The 20870-nt window shown below is 33.5% G+C and overlaps 1 protein-coding gene across 2 annotated transcripts in view; it reads right to left on the bottom strand.

Annotated features, from left to right (window-relative positions):
• Positions 1-1563: 1563 nt before the first annotated feature.
• ss (aryl hydrocarbon receptor spineless) overlaps positions 1564-20870 on the bottom strand; it is a 144981-nt gene continuing 125674 nt past the window's right edge. The window contains exons 2-9 of one of the 2 annotated variants that reach the window (XM_073077465.1): positions 17136-17230; positions 14501-14590; positions 7500-7709; positions 7019-7206; positions 5842-5948; positions 5484-5625; positions 4464-5193; positions 1564-3029 (exon numbers count right to left, since the gene is read on the bottom strand). In XM_073077465.1, coding sequence (XP_072933566.1) covers positions 3027-3029; positions 4464-5193; positions 5484-5625; positions 5842-5948; positions 7019-7206; positions 7500-7709; positions 14501-14590; positions 17136-17225 — 1560 coding nt within the window. In that variant the 5' untranslated portion in view covers positions 17226-17230 and the 3' untranslated portion in view covers positions 1564-3026. Of the gene's footprint in view, positions 5194-5483; positions 5626-5841; positions 5949-7018; positions 7207-7499; positions 7710-14500; positions 14591-17135; positions 17231-20870 lie in introns of both variants that reach the window. The other variant, XM_073077466.1, reaches the window with a different exon arrangement.

Raw genomic sequence — 20870 nt, 5'->3', positions numbered from 1 at the left:
CAAGTCGACTAGTCGTATTGCACACTGGTCGTTGTATTTTCATGCTCTGCTATCGAGGAAACCCTCGCCCAGCAGTGGTACAGTAATGGGTTGAGGAGGATTTTTTCTCAGAATTTATTAGCCTCCGTCCTACGGCATTATAGGATAGGATCTCTCTCTCTGATACCTTTTTTATAATACAGGAGCATGCAGTCCACCGGATGGTAAGTGGCTATGGACATCTGTAAACAACCCAGATATTCCTACCTGAGGTCGGCCACAGATGCGCCGTTACCTCTGAGGGCTAAGCTGGAACGCCTCGGAAAAGTATATCTCCCTTTCAAACTAGAACACAGCAGCGCTTAACGCTGCTCTTAATAAGCAGAAATAGATGTGACGGTGGTGCCGCCGGAGTCGAAACACAATGGGTTCTACCACCTTCAAACATATGTAATAATTATTAAACATCTATTCATAACACATCCATACTTATTAAAAATGTATTTACTTAATATACATTATATCGCTAATTCGATAACACAGTTTTCGTAAGTAAGTAATGCCAACCCACTTGTTGCGAGTTGGCACTTTCCCATGTCGATTAGTTCCGCTAAATTCCACATTAACGAGGAAAAGTGTAAGTTACAGTACATAGGTATGTGCTGTAACAGTCTACCGTTATAATAACTTCGGAGGCTAATTCACTCGATGAATGTTATTTAGGCACGTATATCAAAATAGTTTCGAACGATAAAAGGAACAAGTATCCATTTACAATATCTATCTACTAAAAAATATCGAAGAAGTTCGTGTAAATAATACACTGCCAGTCCATTTTTTTTTGTCGAAGCTAATTGACTCATTAATTGTGTATAGATCTTTAAATATTTACAAAGTGGTATCTTTATGGTTCGAATAAAAAAAATAACATTTTCATCTGAAAACAGCTGTGCTGAAAACTTCTTAAACGATTTGAAAAATTAGGTACATATAGGAAAGGCTAAGTATCTAACATGTGACTTTTAACCATTCCAGTGACGATATGTAGGTATAAAATATCTCTCTGTCTCTACATTACCCACAGACCTATATCTAAACAAAACAAATACAGGTCTGTGACATTACTGCTGATTAGTGACATCTAGCGATGATGGTACGAAAAAATACTAGTATAGATTCCATATAATAATTAATCTTGTAACTTCATTAAAAGTTGTATAAATAAAAAACTGCGTGTTAAAATATGTCATCGTAGAGTTAATATTAAAACCCTACGTCAGTAGGATAATATATGTATGATTAAAACCTAAAATCATAATCACCGTGCTAGCCTCTATGCCGATCACTGCCATCTGTCGGCACCAATTGCTACTACATGGTACACACATTAGCTAAGTGTCATGTAGTTTTAGTGTTGTTAATAGATGGCGCTCTGACCCAGTTAAATAAATACAATTTCTTATACTTTCTATTATTAAATAATAACATTAATTTTTGTTTAAATTAAATGTTTTTATTATAAAATGCACTTCATTTATTTTAAAAATTGAGTTAGGATCTTTAAGAACAAAATAAACAAAATAATCAGTGGCATGAAAAATTTATTTGATTTTCTTTTAATTACATTATTACGCTATACTAAAATAAATACAGAAGTTGTTTATCTTCATCTTAATTATATGTTCATTTAAATAATTATGAATAAACAATCAATAATACATAGGTAATTATAAAATTAAAGCGTAACCTAATTATTTATTTACATTTTAATTAATATTTAGAGCAAAATTTGATATTCAAAAATGTTGAGAATTGTGTATCGAGAAAATTTAGAAATGATAAGTTTTTATTGTTATTAAATGTTTGTATTTCAGCACACATAGATTTATTATGGAAGGTATTTTGGCGGCAATAGGAGTAATAGAAGTGAAGCCAATTAAGAGCCTATGACCAGCAATGGACGTACATAGGCTGGGTGGTCAATAAGTTTGTCTTATCCCATAGTATGCTAGTTTAATTTCGTAGATACAATAAATATTTTATGTCACAAAATACTCATTTTATGATGTAGGTATATACTTAGAAGGCGAGGAATGCCATCTTGTAAAGTGAAATTTCAAGGAATCACTGCAGGAACAGGAATCACTGCAGTCCAATAATGTTCAAAACATCTCGTAAATGTAACAAATGATACATAATAATTTGATGTTCCACCATCGTTCTTCAATTAGTTGTTTTTTTAAAGAAAGAAACTTTAAGTTTAACATTTGACTAAAATAAATTTTATTACTTAGATTCTAAGTAAAGACTGTAATTGAATTTCCTTTTTAAATATAAATGTATAATTGCCAATAACATATATTTTTTTAATCCATGAATATAATTTAGGGACAACATCTTACAATATAAAATAAATAAATAATAATGACTCGAACAAATTTTTCTCGAAACAATAAATTAGTATATTGTACAAATTTTTGGAAGATATGATTATGATAATTACAGAATTATTTTGAGTAAACGTGTTAAAATTCTTATTACAAAAGTTGTGCAAATTTACAGATTAATTTCTTTACCTTAAATTATACTTCGATTGGAACTCACGTAATGGAAGATAGTTTCTTAATGACTTGAATAATTATAAAAAACTCGGTTAACCCGTATGGACAATACAATTTTTCTTAATTATTAATATACATACAGTGAGAAGACCAAATATTTTGAGTCTTGTGTCATAAAGAACATTATTCGACGCTTGATAGAATTAAAATTATTCAAAATTTGAAGGTAATAAGAATAATCATAAATAGTAATAGTCACCAAAGCTGAATGCCTTCAGATTTTAAAAATAAAAATTGAAATAAATATAATTATAAAAAAAATAGGTATAGTAACTGATGAACAGAATGTTGCTGATATGATCTATAGACATATTAATCTTAACGACGATAACAATAATGTTATTTATGACACAGAATCCTAAGCTACATTAAATCTACGACGTCAGAAGGTAATGGTTACCGACGTTCTTGCCCTGCCAACGCCGATCACTGCACAACGAACGATACATTAGTCAAAGGTTAGTCTAGATGAAAGGCACGCAATGTGTATTTACAGAAAGTGCTGAATTGCTTACGTTGGCATGGCAGTGTGGGTTCATAGATGCCCCTATACATAATGAAGTCACAAATTGATTTAGAGATCAGCTTAAAAAAAACTGTTCCGTGAAAAAATATATTCCTGGATTATCACCGATATCTTTCAATTAATTTAATAAACCGTTTCGGTGTCTAGTCTCTTTTCAAAATAAAGAGCTGAGGTAAATCGACCAGAAGGTGAAGTAAAAACTAAATAAACATATATAAGATTTTTTTTTGTAAAATGATGGGTCTTTGATGACAGATGAAAGCTTTAACTCGGTTGAGATTGAATCCAAATTTCGTTAGTTTTAGTTCATTAATACCAAATTCGCTAATATTGAGACCATATTTTTGTTTTAGAGATAATGTAATATTATAGGGACATCTATGCAATAGATTGGTGATTAATATAATATTTGCGTGCGAGTACAATTATTGATATGTTCACTCTTTATGCTTGAAATTATTCGATTTAGGGCTGAGGCGAAGCGAAGATAGGCATTCTAGTTGAAAACAACAAAAATCTTTACTTGTAATATTTTGTAGATAAAATCAGAATGATTATATTATTTCAAACCGACTGGCCAAGAAAATAAAGGTACTTAGTTATTCCGATCAACATCAACTAAGTGGTCATAATATGATCTTAATACATACTAGACTTTAAATTAAATCAAAATATTTTTCCAATTTTAAGAATAATATTTATGATTTCTGTCTTCGCTTAGCTTCCTATATTGTTTTAAAATAAATACTGTTCATAATAAGCGAACACTCACTAACCATCTAAACCTCAAAACAATCCTGAAGCTTTAATTAAGTCAATATTTACAAACTTTTATACTAAATGTGTAATTGCATCGCGTGATGATAATATAAGTATATAACTAAAAATCGACTATATTTCACTAAAATCATATTTGGATATAATTCGAATCGTCGTCCTAAATATACAATAGGAAATTTATCTACAAAGATAGTTCGATAATGGAGAGACCCTGTTTAGTAAAGGACCTAGTTAATGGAACTTGTGACGACACGTTACACTTCCATCAAGCAAATTATAATATGAATGAGCATGGAGAATGATTGAGCGAGGTATTGTTTGGAATGTAAAAAGAAAAACGTTTTTGAAAGAAAATATTTGATGTATGAATTTTCTTTGGCGTTTGCACAAATTTGTCAAAAAAAGGAAACAAAATAAATTGTAATGTGGTTGTGAATAATTTAAAAGACGAATGGACAACATAGTTTCTTATTCGAGTGATTGCACATAGAAAGCTAGAGCTAAATTCACTGAGTTGCTTCAGCGGTGTGGTAATGCGATGGATGGTAACGCCAAACCTGTGGTGGGGAGTACTCCACGGGAACCTCCTGGGCCGTGCCTCCTGCCCCCCACATGAGTACCGTCTGCCTTGGCATCTCTGAGGCTTGGGTCTGCTGCATCCTTTCCTGCTCCGTAGACCCACTGGACCCTCCAGGGCTGGGTCCAGCTACAACACTTGGCGATCGTCTTTCCTGTCCTGTTACAGGACTCATATATCTTCCACTACTGTCCACATATGTGTACTCTCTGGAAGGTGGCCTATGATACGTTGGTGCAACTTCGTAACCAGGCGGAGGCGCCGGTTCGAGGAAGCCGTTTGGTGCGTACGGAGTATAATGATAAGAGAGAGGCTTGTATTGATGGAAGAGGTTGTCTGCTGTGAGGAATCTGTCGTCTAACGGCGGAGGAGCGTAATGTAATGCTGGCGCCGGAGGATATTCTCCGTAGGGAGCTGTGTACGCTCCGTTGAGATTGGTATACGCTGCAGCTACCGCATCAGCTGCTAGATAGTCTACCGGAGGTGGTGCTGGGGTAGCAGGCACTCGTCTCTTATTTCGACAAGTTGATAAAAAGTCTCTCAATTGAGTCTTATATCGTCTCGCTGCTCTCGGAGGCGTGGTCACGGTAGATTCACAACCAGATAACTGCTCCGTTTCGGAAAAGTACAAACTAGTTAAGCCTGTGTCTAAGTAGCTCACTTTAAAGTCCATTGTGCGTTTTCCAAGCAAGTCGCGGCCTTCTTCTTCCCTGTAAACATATTTATTTTGAAGATATAAAAATACATTGTATGTACCTGATGTAACTACTCAGTTATTCTTAATTATTTTATTCTTAATTATAAAAATATGAAGTACGTGATTTTACAAAATAATTCTATAAAGTATAAATATAATACAATTTCGATAAACCAATTAAAATGTATGAATGAATTACACTCTTCTAAATACAATTGAGCTGATTTAATGACGTAAATTTAATACTAATAAGCGGAATTTTTGTTCTATATAAACATTTTACATAAGATAAATATTACTTACATCAGTGGTCGATGGGTGCTAATAACAAAATCAGGTTTGGAGTTCTTATAAACTAGGCGCGAAGAGGTCTGCAGCCACTGCCACTGGCCGTCCTTCGTCTGGAAGCGATATGCGATCATGCCTGATGCACCGGTTTTTAATACTGAAAAGTAGGTAAAGATATATGAAGATTAGATTACATCAATTACTACGAGTAGAAAGCTTACTGCAAATGTAAACTGCGTTATTATTGAGTAAGTTGAATATATTTATGAAATTATAATATCATTACTCATGATCATATGAACAATTTGGTTAATCATTTAATCATTAAAGTTAAATTAAGTTGAAAGTTTTTGTGAAACTATGAAGTACTTACATTCTTGGTGAGCACTAGCAACGTACGCCAAATCATCGTAATGAACTAAGTCGTAACCACCCATATTGGCTAGTTCAGCATCAGTGTAACCTAGCAGCATCTTCCCCCTGAAAAGATATAAAATTTAGTATGTAGTTCAAGTTACACCTAATATTATTAATAAATACACGGAGACCTTAATAGAGAACTATTCTTCGACGTAAAGAATACCAAACTTAAATGGACAGAATCGCCTTAACAAACGATACAAGACTTAAAAATAAGAAAGTTTTTTGACTATATGAATAGTATAACACAGCATAATATTGTAAAACTTTAAAATTTTTGCTTAAATTTGTTTATTCAAACTTAAATAATTTCCTAATGTATGTTCCTTTTATTCAAAGATTTTGATCGATCCTGAATTAGCTAGTTGAGAAAAGTGAATGTAATTTCATTCTTATATTGAAGACTTCTATTATTAATCTACATTGTTATCCTATTCTACCTGTAACCATCTTCAACCTTAACAAAATCTACTCGATCACACTTGTTTCCAGTTAAACGAATTCCCATTACACCACAAACCAACAAATCAATTGGTTCTGCTTCGCTATGTTTACCAATTATACATTTTTTACGGGTTGTTGGATTTTTCGGATCTCCACGGTTCCTTTATAGTTCCGCATTGTTTCTTTGTACGGGCCGATGCTTTTAGAATCGTGGTAGATATTTAGGCTTTTGATCGAACTTTCGATATAACTTCGATATAAGTTTATTACACTGAATTGTGATAAAGTTATATAAATGTAGATGATATCCTCAAACATGTTTTAAATCATTATATTATAGGTACTTGAAAAAAATACTGGACCTTAAACGCCGTTGTAGTACGTCTTATACATTCTCATTTTGTTATATTCATTTCATTAAAAATACTAATAATAAATAATTTATTGGGTAATCTATAACTTACAAAACTTTATTCGCTTTCTTTGGTTCAATAACATTGTTACTATACTTGTTAGCTCATGTGTTCGAGTTTCATTTACACCTGGTATACTGAATATAATAAGGTAATAATAATTAGTGGTTTTTTGTAGTTTTAGTTTTGTTATATTTATTTCTTCGCCACATACATACTGGTGAATTAACTGTAGTTATAGCTAAAATATAATATAATAATACTAATACTCACCTTTGGTCCATCGAGACTAGAGACAGATCAAGTTTGTGTTTGCTCTTAAACATGACTTCTTTCTGCGGTATCTCCAGAAGACTAGGCGGACCAAAGGGTGCACATATTGCAAATAGGGCTAAGGGTGGCTCTTCAGTTTTTTTGTTTTGACCGTGAAGCACCTTAATTCGGCCTCGAATATCTAACCTCTGTGGATGAAAGAAAACAAAAATTACGGATTGAAATAAAGTTAAATGTGTACTTAATAATTAAGAAGTAGTCAGAGTACATCAAATCATGTGTGAGGTGTACTAATTGAAGGTTATTACAAATAACGAAATTATAAGGTCAAGCTATATTAAATATAATTTTTTTTTTATTTTTAAAAAGAATTGCTTAAAAATTGGCTTTAGCATAGATTTATGTTAAGTATAAGTAGATTTTTGTCATTTGTCAACGAGTCATATTGTAAAGGAAGTAAAGGATTAAACTAAGAACTTACAAGAAATCCTGAAGTATTGTCCAACAAACATCTAAATCTAACAGTAAAACTTCTTTCTAAGAGATGAGCTCGTTCCGGCGGCAGAACGTCTTGTAGAGTTAAATTGTTGACTTCTTGAGGTAGGAAGGAGTTCCAGAGCAGTTGCCTCTGAAGTTCTTCCCGGTCTTCTGAGTGGACTAACTCGTAGACCGATTGGTGAACTATGTCTGACTGAAAAAGAAATAATAAATACATTAACAACAATATACATAATATAGAAAATATATAAATAGTACGAGTAGTAGTAGTTTATACTTTGATTCAAAGAAAAACTAATTGGTAAGAAATTTAATATTTTTTGTGAGAAATAAAAAATATATATAACCTATTTCTAATCAATTAACTCAGATAACGAGATAAACGCTTGATAACGTACAGCAAAACAAATCATAATCGTAAAAATAGCAAGTCACAAGTGAACCGTAAATCAATAAACCATCGATGACCCTAAAAATCGATTCGAGCCCCATCATTAAAGAATCATCTGTAACGAAGACGGACATGTTAATTTCGGTTTTAAATAAACCATTCAATACTCTCTTGCACCGTGGCAGAGTTCATAATTGTATGGAAATGGATTATGACGGATTTTAACACATCGTATAACAAAGTATCGTATAAATAGTGTGGATAATGCGGACAACAAATGATGCAAGTACAAAACTAATTGATAATCAATGGGGGTTGTACAAGGCGCAACACTAGGCCCCCTTTACAACTGACATGTAAATGAATCATGCGCGCACAAAAATACGAAGTTTTATGTAGATAGAAATGGGGTTTGGGTTGATGTGGGCTCGAACATATTGCGATGGCATTAAATGTCAGAGGATGATTTGTTTGGTAATTGCTTTTTGTTCTGCGTCCGGGGGAGCATCGTTGCTATGGCGAGCCGTACCGTTTTGTTGATATGCTATTGTTTTGGCAATAGCCTTCCTGCAATCCGATGTTTTTTATGATTGATGGTACCGCGTTACACTGTTACGAATTTTTATTTATAGATAAGCGTAAGTAAATTAAACTTTTTTACCATTTCGCAGCACTATAAATTACTAGTTATTTATAAAATTCTTAGCCTTGCCATTATAATAGATTAAGTTACTGTTGTTCAGGTTTAAGGCAATAAGTTTAGCCGAGCCTAACATTACAATTATATTTTCCATTCGGGCTGTACATTAAATTTTATTTTATAAACACGTCGCCTTCTGACTTTAATCCAGCTTACATTACTGTAATCAGATTATAATTTAATTATTTCCACGTGAGACGCCATAACGACTACATTATAACCCTCGACCATTAGCCAACGGATCGATGTGGAACCACCTGGTGCGAAAGCTTCAAGTTAATCTACTGGCACAACTAACTTGCCCCTTGGAACTCACCCTCGTTGAATGATAGTAATTTTCGATTTGGTGAATTATTAGCAGGAACGGTATACTGACGGTAAACGGACTTTAAATTTTGATGGATTTAGGAAAAGAAAAAAGATTAAAATACGAACGTGGAAGGCAAACCAGTTTTAATTTTTTATTATAACAATTATTATTATTAGTAAATTGAGTGCTGTGGAAACCGATTTTATTTTAAGTTACGAATCTAATGATGTAAAAGAATAAGGTGATGAACTTAATAAAGAAAACAGTAATATATTTGATAATTTATGTATGACTTAGTATTACTTAGTATTATGAAAACATGACTTAGTATTATGACGTGACATGACTTAGTATTATGAAAATGAACTACACAAGATAGTGATAAAATTTGGAAATAAAGAAAGGAACTTAAGGTAACAATTGTTAAATATAAGAATGAATGAACTGATAATATCAAACAAAGATGACGGATTTAATGATTATTATATTTATTTTCGATGATATTTATTTTCGTGATCGACACTATATCGACAGCGTTCCAGGTTCGACACCCAACCACACAAACATCTGTTTGACGAACTTACGTTTAGATCTGGATGTTTCGGTACCCGTCTTTGTGTATCCATTTCACCTTTAGCACAGTGTAATTTAGTAATATAGTATATTTCCTTTGTCTATTCGATAGAATTCAGTCGAAACCGATATAAACTAGCCTCACCTTTATACGGTTCACGGTCAAAATCTCATCTGCAGGCACGTGCCAGGAAATGGGGGCCGATTTAATGGTTTCAAAATCGATTTGTTTTAATCGCAACCCACCCTCGCCGTAAGCTTTAAGTTCAAAGTTTATGTAGGCACACAGACGTGAAAGTAGGTAAAGCTTTCTTTGTTTACTTACTAGTACTAAACATAGGTTCTACTCGTCATTTTTTAATCATTTATATGATTCCCTAAGAGGCTTTCATTAAAAATTAAAATATTTTTTTAAATACAGAATTTGTAAAATTATCAAATTCCAATTTATTATGCTCAAGAATGTATAATTCCTTTGCAAGATTTTAAGTTTACAGAGTTAAAAGCTTTATGGTGAGAAATTTCAGTATGTCTTTATTTACTTATGATCAGTTTTTATTCAGTATTTATCTGACTCAGAAGAATTTTTTTAAGCGTATGTGTGTCTCTTTATTTGGTGCGACATACAGCCCAAATGGATTCACGGTTTTTAAATTATGAGGTGTCATTCGATTCGTTTAAATTGTGGGCTATTTTTAAGGCAGTATTTTTTTCTTTTTATGATATGTCTGTAATTTAGCCATTTAATCTCACTAACCCAGACATATAAAAATATGCTTATTATAATGTTGGAATGTAAATTTGAGCATTCAACCAATATATTCTAATAATCTATTACCTACAAGCTGGTATACAATATCTGACTATAAATTTCTTATTCCAATGTTTTAGAAACGAGGTGCAAATGAATGTGTCTGCATGGTGTCTGCCTTCTTTATGATAATGTATTTTATTATTAACTATTAAAACGCTATCGTATCAATACGAATTGTGCAAATTAAAATGTCGTTTAAGTCTAGCTCTCGGCAATATGTCATGGATTAGATATTTATTATTGTCGCACCGGAAACAAATAACAACCACAGATAAATTAAAAATGGTGATAATAAATTCGCATTTAAAATTAGAAATACTAATTTACGCACAGACAACAGTTACTGTCTCATGTAGATATAAATGTCAAGAGGGAAGTTAATTGGACAAGAAAATAATTTAACGAAGATAGCATTTGAAGAAAATATAAATAGTGACACGCGCGATATCACATTATATAAGCCGCTTTATTTTTATATAAGGTTCTAATATGCGTATCGATAAATATTAAACAGTGTCTATCATACGCTTTTTTGCCTTTGATGGTATTTAACGCGATATTATTTACTTATCAGAAAAAGATGGAATGGTTTTCACTGTCATTACCGTCTTGTTCCGGTGTCACTATCATTCTATTATATCATGTCATTATCATAATTAAATATTGTTTATATTTTATCTATTATTTAAATACATTTTAAATTGATCATTAAAATATGAATACTTAATTGTACTATATTTATTCATAATTTGAGCGCTCATAAATATTATCGAGTACAAGAAATAAAAACTGAATACGTGATAATAACATTGTAGAAAAAAATGAACGATTAAGCACCTTTTAGATAATACAATTATTGGATGCGTAGATCAAACTTTAGGTTAGGTCTATAATGCCTAAAAAATGATTCCGAAATGAAATCATTTTTTTATTTCATAGTAAAAGTATGTGCGTTACTTCCCCTTATATTATTCTACGTCTCTCTGTCTTTCTCAGTCTATTTGCCTCAACAATACAGAGAACAAGATAAAGAGAGAGTCTTTCTCTTATTCTCTGTATGTATATGATTATGTGTATGTATTCGATGGCGACAGTATGTGGTAGGCATTTACACAAAAGTAAAATAAGCTGAGACTGAATAAATTGAGACATATTATACATACAAAAATATATATATATATTTAACAAATATATATATATATTTAACATAATACTAATAAATATATAAATACACAAAGAATAATCATTATATATAAAAAGTTTAAAAGAAAGACTCAAATGCTGGACGGTTGTCGTAAGAACAGTTCCCGAACCAATTTCTTGAACGCGCTCCTGCTTGCAGTTTTTCTGATGTTTTCAGGTAGGGCGTTCTAAAGCAGTATTGCCTGTACTGTGAAGGAATATAGGAAGAAGCCACTGTTATGTGGAGGAATACTGACTTTCAAAATTCTGGAAGAACGTAGTCCACTATCGTGAGACGAGGTGTGGAACTGAAAGTTTTCCTTTAGATACAAAGGAATATAATGATTTGTTTTTGCAATAAAGTAATAAAATGTCGTGACTATTACATCAACTTGCACTTCTACATAATCTATGATCTTAGTTTCTCGTCAACAGAATAATTCAACTCGGTAGCCAACAGAGGGAGTTAAAATACAGAATTTATATACGATTGTTCGGCTGAAAGTTTTATGGCAGGGGCCGATTGAGGTGAAATTGGGGGTATAGGCTGATAGCAATAACTCATTGTGACTTTATTAGCTGTAATACGAAGGGTATTTATAAATGGGCGAGCTTAATGTATGCGCGGAAGTTTTGTGTCACGATATTTTGGAGACAGAGATTGGGTTATAGTTCGAAATATGTGATTATGAAGGTGGTACAATCCTTTGTGGTGTTACTCCGAATACAATACCTCCAAACCTATACAATTGCAGTGTTTTTAAGCGCGGCTGTATTTTGTATTGGAGGAGGTTTAGACACACTTATATGAAGCATTCCAGATTAGTGCTCACGGGTAAAATTATATAGAAATACCTAGAGTAAGTGGAAAGTACCTTGTACATTGAAAAACATACATAGTAATGTATATAATATCTAAAGTATTGAAGAAAAATAAATGAAAAAATAGTTGCAACGAATGTTATGAAATTTTTATTTCAAATAATAAAATATTTTTATTTTGCATCACACGAAAACGGCACATACCTAGATCTTAGGTTTGCTACCCAAAGAGCTTGACGGAGGTTTAAATATGAGATGTCGTTGGATTTGTCTAAACTTTGTGAGTAACATTTACTTTTCTTTTTTTTTACTACGCACATAAGATACAGCGGTGATTATACAAATATATATGACATGGGTTGTATTTTTAAATTCGGGTTTATGTTTTTCTAACAATTCTTTAGCACAATAATTGCACTTATCCTCAACAGTATAAGTATTAATCAATTTTAACGTAGTCAACCCATTACTGTCCCACTGCTGGACACGGGTCTCCTCTCAGAATGACAAAGATTAGGTCATAGTCCACCGCGCTGGCCAAGTGCATATTGCTATTTCACATACATTTAAAAACTTTTTTAAAAGATCTCAGGCTATGCATTTTAACACTTATAATTAAATACGTTATTTAGTTTAATACCTACTTTTAGTGCTAATTAGTCCGGCATTGGCAGTTAATCGTTAGTTGACTAACGTTCTCGTTAGTTACTTCCTAAAGATTACGAATGCGAAACTTTTAATAAGACATTATTCTAATTATTATTTAGCTCAGTCACGAAACTCTGAACCCAAGAACATTAGCGTTAATATTTTTTTTACAGCCGTTTACTTCGTTAACCTGCTGTCGCAGTACTGACTGGTAAGCGATTTACTCGCTTATTATAAAATTATTCATGACTGTATATACTAAGAAAAAATAAAGGATAAAAACAAATTTGGAAGTAAGAAATTACTTTTGCAAAGCTATAATTATCTCAGCGAAAATAAGCGTAGCGTGTTGTTTAAAAAAAATTAATTTAAATCTTGAAACTTTTTGTCTTATAAGATGTATAAAAATAAATCTACTTGTAAACAAAACTGCCTGAAATTATTAAGGTTGCAAATATTAAAAGCCTTCAGTATATTAGACAATTGATATCGCAATTCGTATTTTTAGTTGAGTCCTAGTATTACCAATATATTGTGCATATGGATTATATACACCAATGGCATACGGAAATTCCGATTTATTTATGATAAAACACTGCAAGTATGAGAGCGAGTAAGGCTCTCCTAAACTGGCCAAGTATGTTATGGCTAAGTTTTTGAGAACATTTGAGAGAACTCTGACTTTAGAAACTAGTTTGCTATTTATTTTAAAATATAGAACTTTTTCGTGAACCGTTTCTCGCCGGTAGTGAAAAAAGTGGCTAACTATTAATATTTTTTTACCCCCGTTCACTCCGTTATGGCGGTTTAACGATAAAACGAGGGTAGTTTAATAAAAGTTAAAGCCTTTTTTCGGTTCAGTTATCGCTATAATTAATATTTTTACGTGGTTATAAAATTTTGTCCCAGAAGTCAACTATATAACATATTTCTTGATGATTAATAATAGGAAAGTGTTGTTTTAAAAATTAGGACACTTTTTTCGGCATGGTAATTTAATTAGGGGGTGCAAAGGGGTGCCGATGCATTTACGCGAAAGTTTGGAGGGAAATATTAATTATTTTTACGTTGTGGCGTTACGTTTTGTGATGTCATTACGGTAATAAGAAATTTATTATGTGGCTTACTGAATGAATTTTGTTAAGGTACACACATTATATACGTAAATGGTTTAGTTACACGATACTGTTACTTCTTTGTGTGCGCTATAGTGGCCTTAGGATTGCTTACAATGTTTAAACACATTAAGAGAACAGAGCAGAACTAATTAAATCATTTAGACGTTTACCTAACCGGGGTGTCGAATCAAATACCCTTTGTGTGACAACAGCAAGATCACACAACAAAACGAGATGGGATATTTAATTAGAATTACCTCGAGTTAATGAAATTAGTCTTTAAAGTTAGTTCCTTCAAAATAATAATTAAATATAATTGTTCCGCGTAAATTACACCATGACAGCCATTAAACGGCTGACAGAATTGTGACAGAATGGTGAAATATCTATACTTATCTATGGTACCTATGATATAGTTTTACCAACCTGGTGGAAGCCTAAGTAGCTCTCGATGCTGTGTGTCGCGAAGAAGACCTCTCCTTCACACGTGAGGATCATCAGAAAGCCATTCAGGGCCTGTAAATAACAAAAGTAACTTGTCATCTGGCAAATATACGCTTCGTACCTCTTGAATGTACCTGTCAATTATAACAGTTTTACTATGAATCCTTACTAATATTATACATTCGAAAGTAACTCTGTCTGTCTGTCTGTCTGTCTGGTTGTCTCTTCTTCACGCCTAAACCACTGAACCGATTTTAATGAAATTTTGTACAAAGATAGTCTGAGACCCGAGAAAGGACATAGGATAGTTTTTATCCCGGAAATCCCATGGGAACTAGGGATGGCGATCTAAGATCGATTAATCGGAGAATCGATCTTTTTGGACCAAAGTATCGATTATTTTTATCGATATTAGTAAGGATTGAATCGTAAACTATGCATTTGATCAAGTGATGATCTTTAGCAAAGTTGTTGTCCATAAGCCCACGAAGGTTCCAGAGTTGATACGACCAATTTTCGCCAGATGGCGGCACTGTCGTTCCAATGAAGGTGCGAATTTTCAGTTTTATGTATGTTAGTATGTCATATTATTTTCTTTTAAACGCGGGCGAAGCCGCGGGCAAAAACTAGTATTTTATAAGACATTCTTATTCAAGATCTTCCAGGACATTTCTCCAATAATCCAAATATAAATAAACACTTCAATATGTAAATAATTTGACCACCTGATGGTCCAGCCTCGAGTAGCATTGGAGTCTAATCTAACATTGGTCACAAATGCGTTGGTACTATTTTTCAAATGCCTCAGGTTTTACTTATCTCCACATCTTTGCTTTACTATCCAAACTAAAATTATAAATACTAAAGGGCAGATTGTTTGTTTGTTTGCTACGCATTCACGCCTTAACTACCAAAACAATTGTTACGTTGTTAGAGGCCCAGAAAAGTATATAGAGTAACTTTTATCCCAATAAAGTGTTGTTATCGAGGGATAGATAAAAACAACTATTGACCTCTAATGGCGAGCGAAGTCGCGGGTAAAAGTTAGTACCTTATAAATCAGCAGCATATTATGGCCCAGAAATAAGCTTCGCGATTGTATTTCGTTTTATCAATAGTAGATGACTCAACAAATCACATTACATTCCTTTAAAATAGTCCAAGTTCTTATTGTGATTAAAACAGCAATAAAATGGGTAAGTTTTGGCAAGTCGGTAATTTCCTCGGGCGACGCGCCTTACTTACGAGCGAAGCAACCGAACTTGGGAGTTTGTTTCCAATCTAGCCACGTCAACGTCATTTTGTAAAGTGGAAAACAAGCATGCAGTCTATGTGATGGTAATTGGTCCCTGCTACTTATGGAGGTTAGGCGGAATAAAAGTTTTTAAGATGGAAGAATGATTTGTGGTTTGTCTTCAACCATCACTGCTACACCTTTTTTTGTCTTAATCCAACAATAAGACAGACTGCCTATTTCTGACTTAGAACAGTGTTTAAAACTGCTGTATCCTGGTTTAAAGGGTAGGTAAGGTGTAGTAAGAGAGAGGCACTAACAGAAGACGTTGTTACTTAGTCCTATGTTTTTGGAACGCATATATGACCGAACGGACTTCAACCTTATTTAGATTAATTATCGATATTCATGATTGGTAGTGAGCACTTATGACAGAGGTTTGTAGTTTAATTACTACTTTAGGTTTTAGTTTAATTCAATTGACAGTACTTCAATTAAAAAAATGCAATACAATTATGGACAAAAATCACAAATAAAAAAAAATCGGATGACACCAAAACCGTACCATGGAAACATCCAACAACAACTTCGAAAACGTAAAATATAAGGCACAGGCTCGAGGTTGAGCTTATTTATAGCTTGAGCAGTCCTATTTGATTTATTGTGGAGCAATTCGCTGCAATTTGTGTATTCATTGCAATGACGTCTCTGGAAATATAGTTGTTTTCTACTTTAGTCGCTTCTGGGCATAGCTGAATAATGAGCTCAGATGTTTAAAATGTATACATTATGTAGTTAAATATGCATTACATTTTTTTATAATATAGGAGTAGTAGACGAGCATGCAGACCACCTGATGGTAAGTGGCTACTGTACAGATATTATTTCCTGAGGTCGGCCACAGATGCGCCGCTACCCCTGAGGACTAAACTGGAACGCCTCGGAAAAGTATATCTCCCTTACCATACTCTTGCAACCAGAACACAGCAGCGTTTAACATTACTCTTAATAGGCAGAAATAGGAATGTAATAACGTAAATGTACATTATAAATATAATAATCAATAGTAATTTGAAAGGTAGAGCCGGTCTGGTTTGACCGGGGACATACAACTGTCACATCTATTTCTAGAAAACACAGTTATGCGTTTGAGTGGGAGAATTTGTCCTCAACAGTGGCAACGCATATGTATAGAGTTGTATTAATTTGCAGATTTCCTTGGGCGGCGGTCACCTTATAACATCGGGTAAAATGCATATATTTTTTTTATATTTTATAAGCAAAGAGTTTTTGCACCTTTTTTTGAGAAACAGTTCCATGACCTTCCGGGAGTTTTCGAAAGGAAAATAATTTATCTAGACTAATGAAAGGATTTTGGATTACCTGTAGAAACATTTCTCCATCAGGCATGATATGTTCGTAGTGGGAGTGGTCCCGCCGGTGCGAGTGCAGCTCCTCCTTCTCCTTATGCATCACGACTGGAACAAGAGAAAATAAAAGTTGGATGAATTCATAACAGTACAAATGCTAAATTAAAAAAAACCCTTCAATAACTATTAAATTTATTTTAAAGGTGGTAGAATCCTTCGTCATTAATCCCCAGAAGTATTCATATCTATTTTTACCTAATAAAAGCTATGTTAAGCTGTTATGTAACTAGTTAAATAAATAAATCCCAAAAGTCAATTACCTCAAAAACAAAAAGTTTTGGTTATCATATTACACAGTCAAATCCGTCAGTAATGACCTCATTAATAACCTCTTTAAATATACAGGTCGATTTACGCTGTAACACATACAGGGTTATTAAAGACATTCATACATAAGAACACATTAATAACAGTATTGTCATTTATATACAACTTTTATTAGATTCATCTTACTCGTATGATAAGCAGAAACATACCATAGTACCCTTATGTATAATATATTTTGGCTACTTCATGCACCCTCCAGCATCCCTAATTGTAACGAGATGTGATTTGTCGCGGAAACCCCGCCTCCCATTGCATAGCTTTTTATGTGATTCACCCCTATGATATAATCTTAACATGACGTCTATGTACATACAGAGAATTTATCATACTTTACGAGTGGGAATTCGAGAGAGTTTTTTTTTATAATATAGGAGTACCATATCAGACGACCATGCAGTCTACCTGATGGCTTACCATAGCCACTTAAGGTTACAGCTGCCAATGAACATCTGTAAGCCACCCCAGATTTGAGTAGATCCCCACCTGAAGCCGGCTACAGACACGTCCTAACCCACGAGGACTAAACTGGAATGTTTCGGAAAAGTATGTCTCCCTTACATCACTCACCTCTGTAATCAACCCCATATAAAATTGGGGTTGTACTTAAGATTGATCAGATGCGTTAAAACTACTCATATCCGTTCTTTACACCTCCCAAACCACATTACTAATCAAGGCATATCACTATTTTTTTCATTTTTCAAGTCAATCAAATATGCAGGTAAGCCCACAGTACCACACTAGTGTTAATCATTAGCCCGCGGCTTTGAACTGCGAACTCTACCCCATTAGATCGTGGGACGCACCATGTGGCAACCACAGATGTTAATATAGATATCGGATAATTGTTTTTCGAAACTGGGGACTGTTTATTGAAAACAGCCTAATCGACCCGCTATTGTATTCGACCAATCTGCATATTGTCAAATGAACAACGGTAAGTGGCCTCTCGTGCATTTCTGAAGTTTCACCCAATTAGAATTGTAATCCTATTTCTACCTAATAACAGCAGTGTTAATGCGACTGTGTTATGGTTTAAAGGATATACTTTTCTGAGGCGTTCCAGCTTAGTCCTCAGGGGTAGCAGCGCACGTGTGGCCGAACTCAGGTAGGAAATTAGGTTCCTAGGATAGGATTAGTCCTATCTGGGGTGGATTACAGATGTCCATGGGCGGCAGTAGCAACTTACAGGAGCCACATTAGGTGGACTGCATCGTCGTCTACTACTCGTACATTATCATATAAGAAAGTTATATTAATCCATGATATACTAACTACACTGTTTAGTTTAATAAAACACACATTTAATGTGCATTTATTCATTACTTGCCGAATCGAGGATAAAACCGGGAACTCTAAATAGACTAAATTCACAATTCTATTCGCAATTCATCTCTGCTACATAGGATTAATTCGTAATATTATTCTATAATAAATTATTGTAACTTTTAAAGGATATAATTGTGATGGTAAGTTGAGATATTACTGGCATAACAATTGAAATTCCAACTTAGCCTAAGTAGCTACTATGAAATTATACTTATTAAAATAGTTTAAGCTCAAATACTTTAGTGCTAGCGTAAATAAATAAAAATATGTCGATACATTGCTATCTGCGAAAATGGATCTGTATTTGCCATTTTAAAGTATCGATTTATTATTTTGCGATTGTGGCTCGATCAAGATTATCGATTATCGAGTCGATTTATCGATAATGCCTCCTGATACGTCACTAATCGAAGGCGGTGGGTTTATCGTATGATCGTTATTACCGCCTATTGAGGTTTTGTTTTTACTGCAGTATTAAAATTATCTAGATTTTATTTAAACATTAAATGGGACATAAATAATAGTAAGTTCATTGTTAACATTTAGAATGTATAAAAAGTTAATAAAATGCCGCTCTGAAAACGTAATAAGTAATAATTTTCTTAAAATTCTTATATTCTCATAAATTATGTTCATAAGGTGATATTTATTATTCAGTACACAATTAGTTATGCATATTTATACAAAAAGTCTACCTACCTGGAGTCAGCCCTAAGATGTTGCCTCTGAGGATTTATTCGGAATGCCTCTGATAAGTATCTACTTATCAAAGGCATTCCATTGGTAAGGGAGAACCTGTACCACACCCTTCAAACCAGAACACAGCAGCGCTTAATACTGTCTCCAGAATCGACCCACAAAGGCTTCTACCACTTTACCTGACCGCCATTACTATTTCTATTTCATAAATCCGTCTATTACTAATATTATGATAACTAGTGATCGATTACTAAAGAAATATTGCAAGACGCATCGCGTGTCATATAAATGATCATTTAAATTTTAATTGCTCATTAATACGATGTCGTACGTCCATGACTATTACTAGGAATTAGTGGAAAAATCATTAACGATCAAAGGTAATTACAGGTAATTATATTCAAGGCATGTAAATGTAATGTGAAAGCAATGTTAGAATTGTTTTAACTTTTTGCACCATAACTTACATTGTTTAGGGTAGGTAGGCATGCATGGATCACATAAAAATAAATATTATGATATGCAGGTGCTAGAAGCTTTTGTGGTTCGACTGCAGAGGCGCCACCGTCCAACCTATTTCTGCCTTATAACAGCAGTGTTAAGCGGTACTGTGTTCCGGTTTGTAGGGTAAGATTACGGAGATATATTTATCCGAAGCGTTCCTTAAACCTTACAGATCTCATCTGTAGCCAACCTTAGGATCGAATGTTGTTTGGTGTTGATTATAAATATGACGACGACAGTAGCGTCTTCAGGTAGACTACATACTCGTTTGCTTCTTCTATATTAAATGTTGGAAGAATCTTTTGCGGTTAAAATCTGAGCACCGCAATGCTATACTTATTTTTTGTAACAGTAATAGCAATGGTTGTTGAGTTCTAGTTTAAAAGGCGTCGCCAGAGAGAGGCATTAAGTACGCAGGTAAGTATTTAACCTTCAGGTGTGCTAACATATACGAGGCTAACTTCAGGAAATTAGTCCTATGCGTTTTAGATAGAAATAGATAAGGTAAGATAAGGTAAGGTAGGTTTATGGGAGGCAATTATCATTTACATGGTGAACTGTACTTACGATCCTTTGCTGAATATATTTAATACAATAAACATTTTTAAACAAGAAATAAGCGTGGCTATATTTATTGTAAGGTAATATTCTTTAAGAACCTTCCTAAAGAAAAAAAATAATTGATATTTTTAGCCTCAAAGTGAAACTGTGGCCAATTAGGTGTAAGGGACATTACGTGGTTGAGAGCCATATATCGAAAATGATTACCAACTACTATAAAACGGTTACGCTTCATTTAGTACACAAAAGTAATTATAATGATTGAAAA

The sequence above is a fragment of the Epargyreus clarus genome, unplaced genomic scaffold, assembly GCF_041222505.1.
Source record: "Epargyreus clarus isolate Ecla_fem2 unplaced genomic scaffold, WU_Ecla_fem_2.2 ptg000010l, whole genome shotgun sequence".
Lineage (NCBI taxonomy): Eukaryota > Metazoa > Arthropoda > Insecta > Lepidoptera > Hesperiidae > Epargyreus > Epargyreus clarus.
The sequence above is the reverse complement of the archived record's forward strand: the minus strand, read 5'-3'. Positions and strand labels throughout refer to the sequence as shown.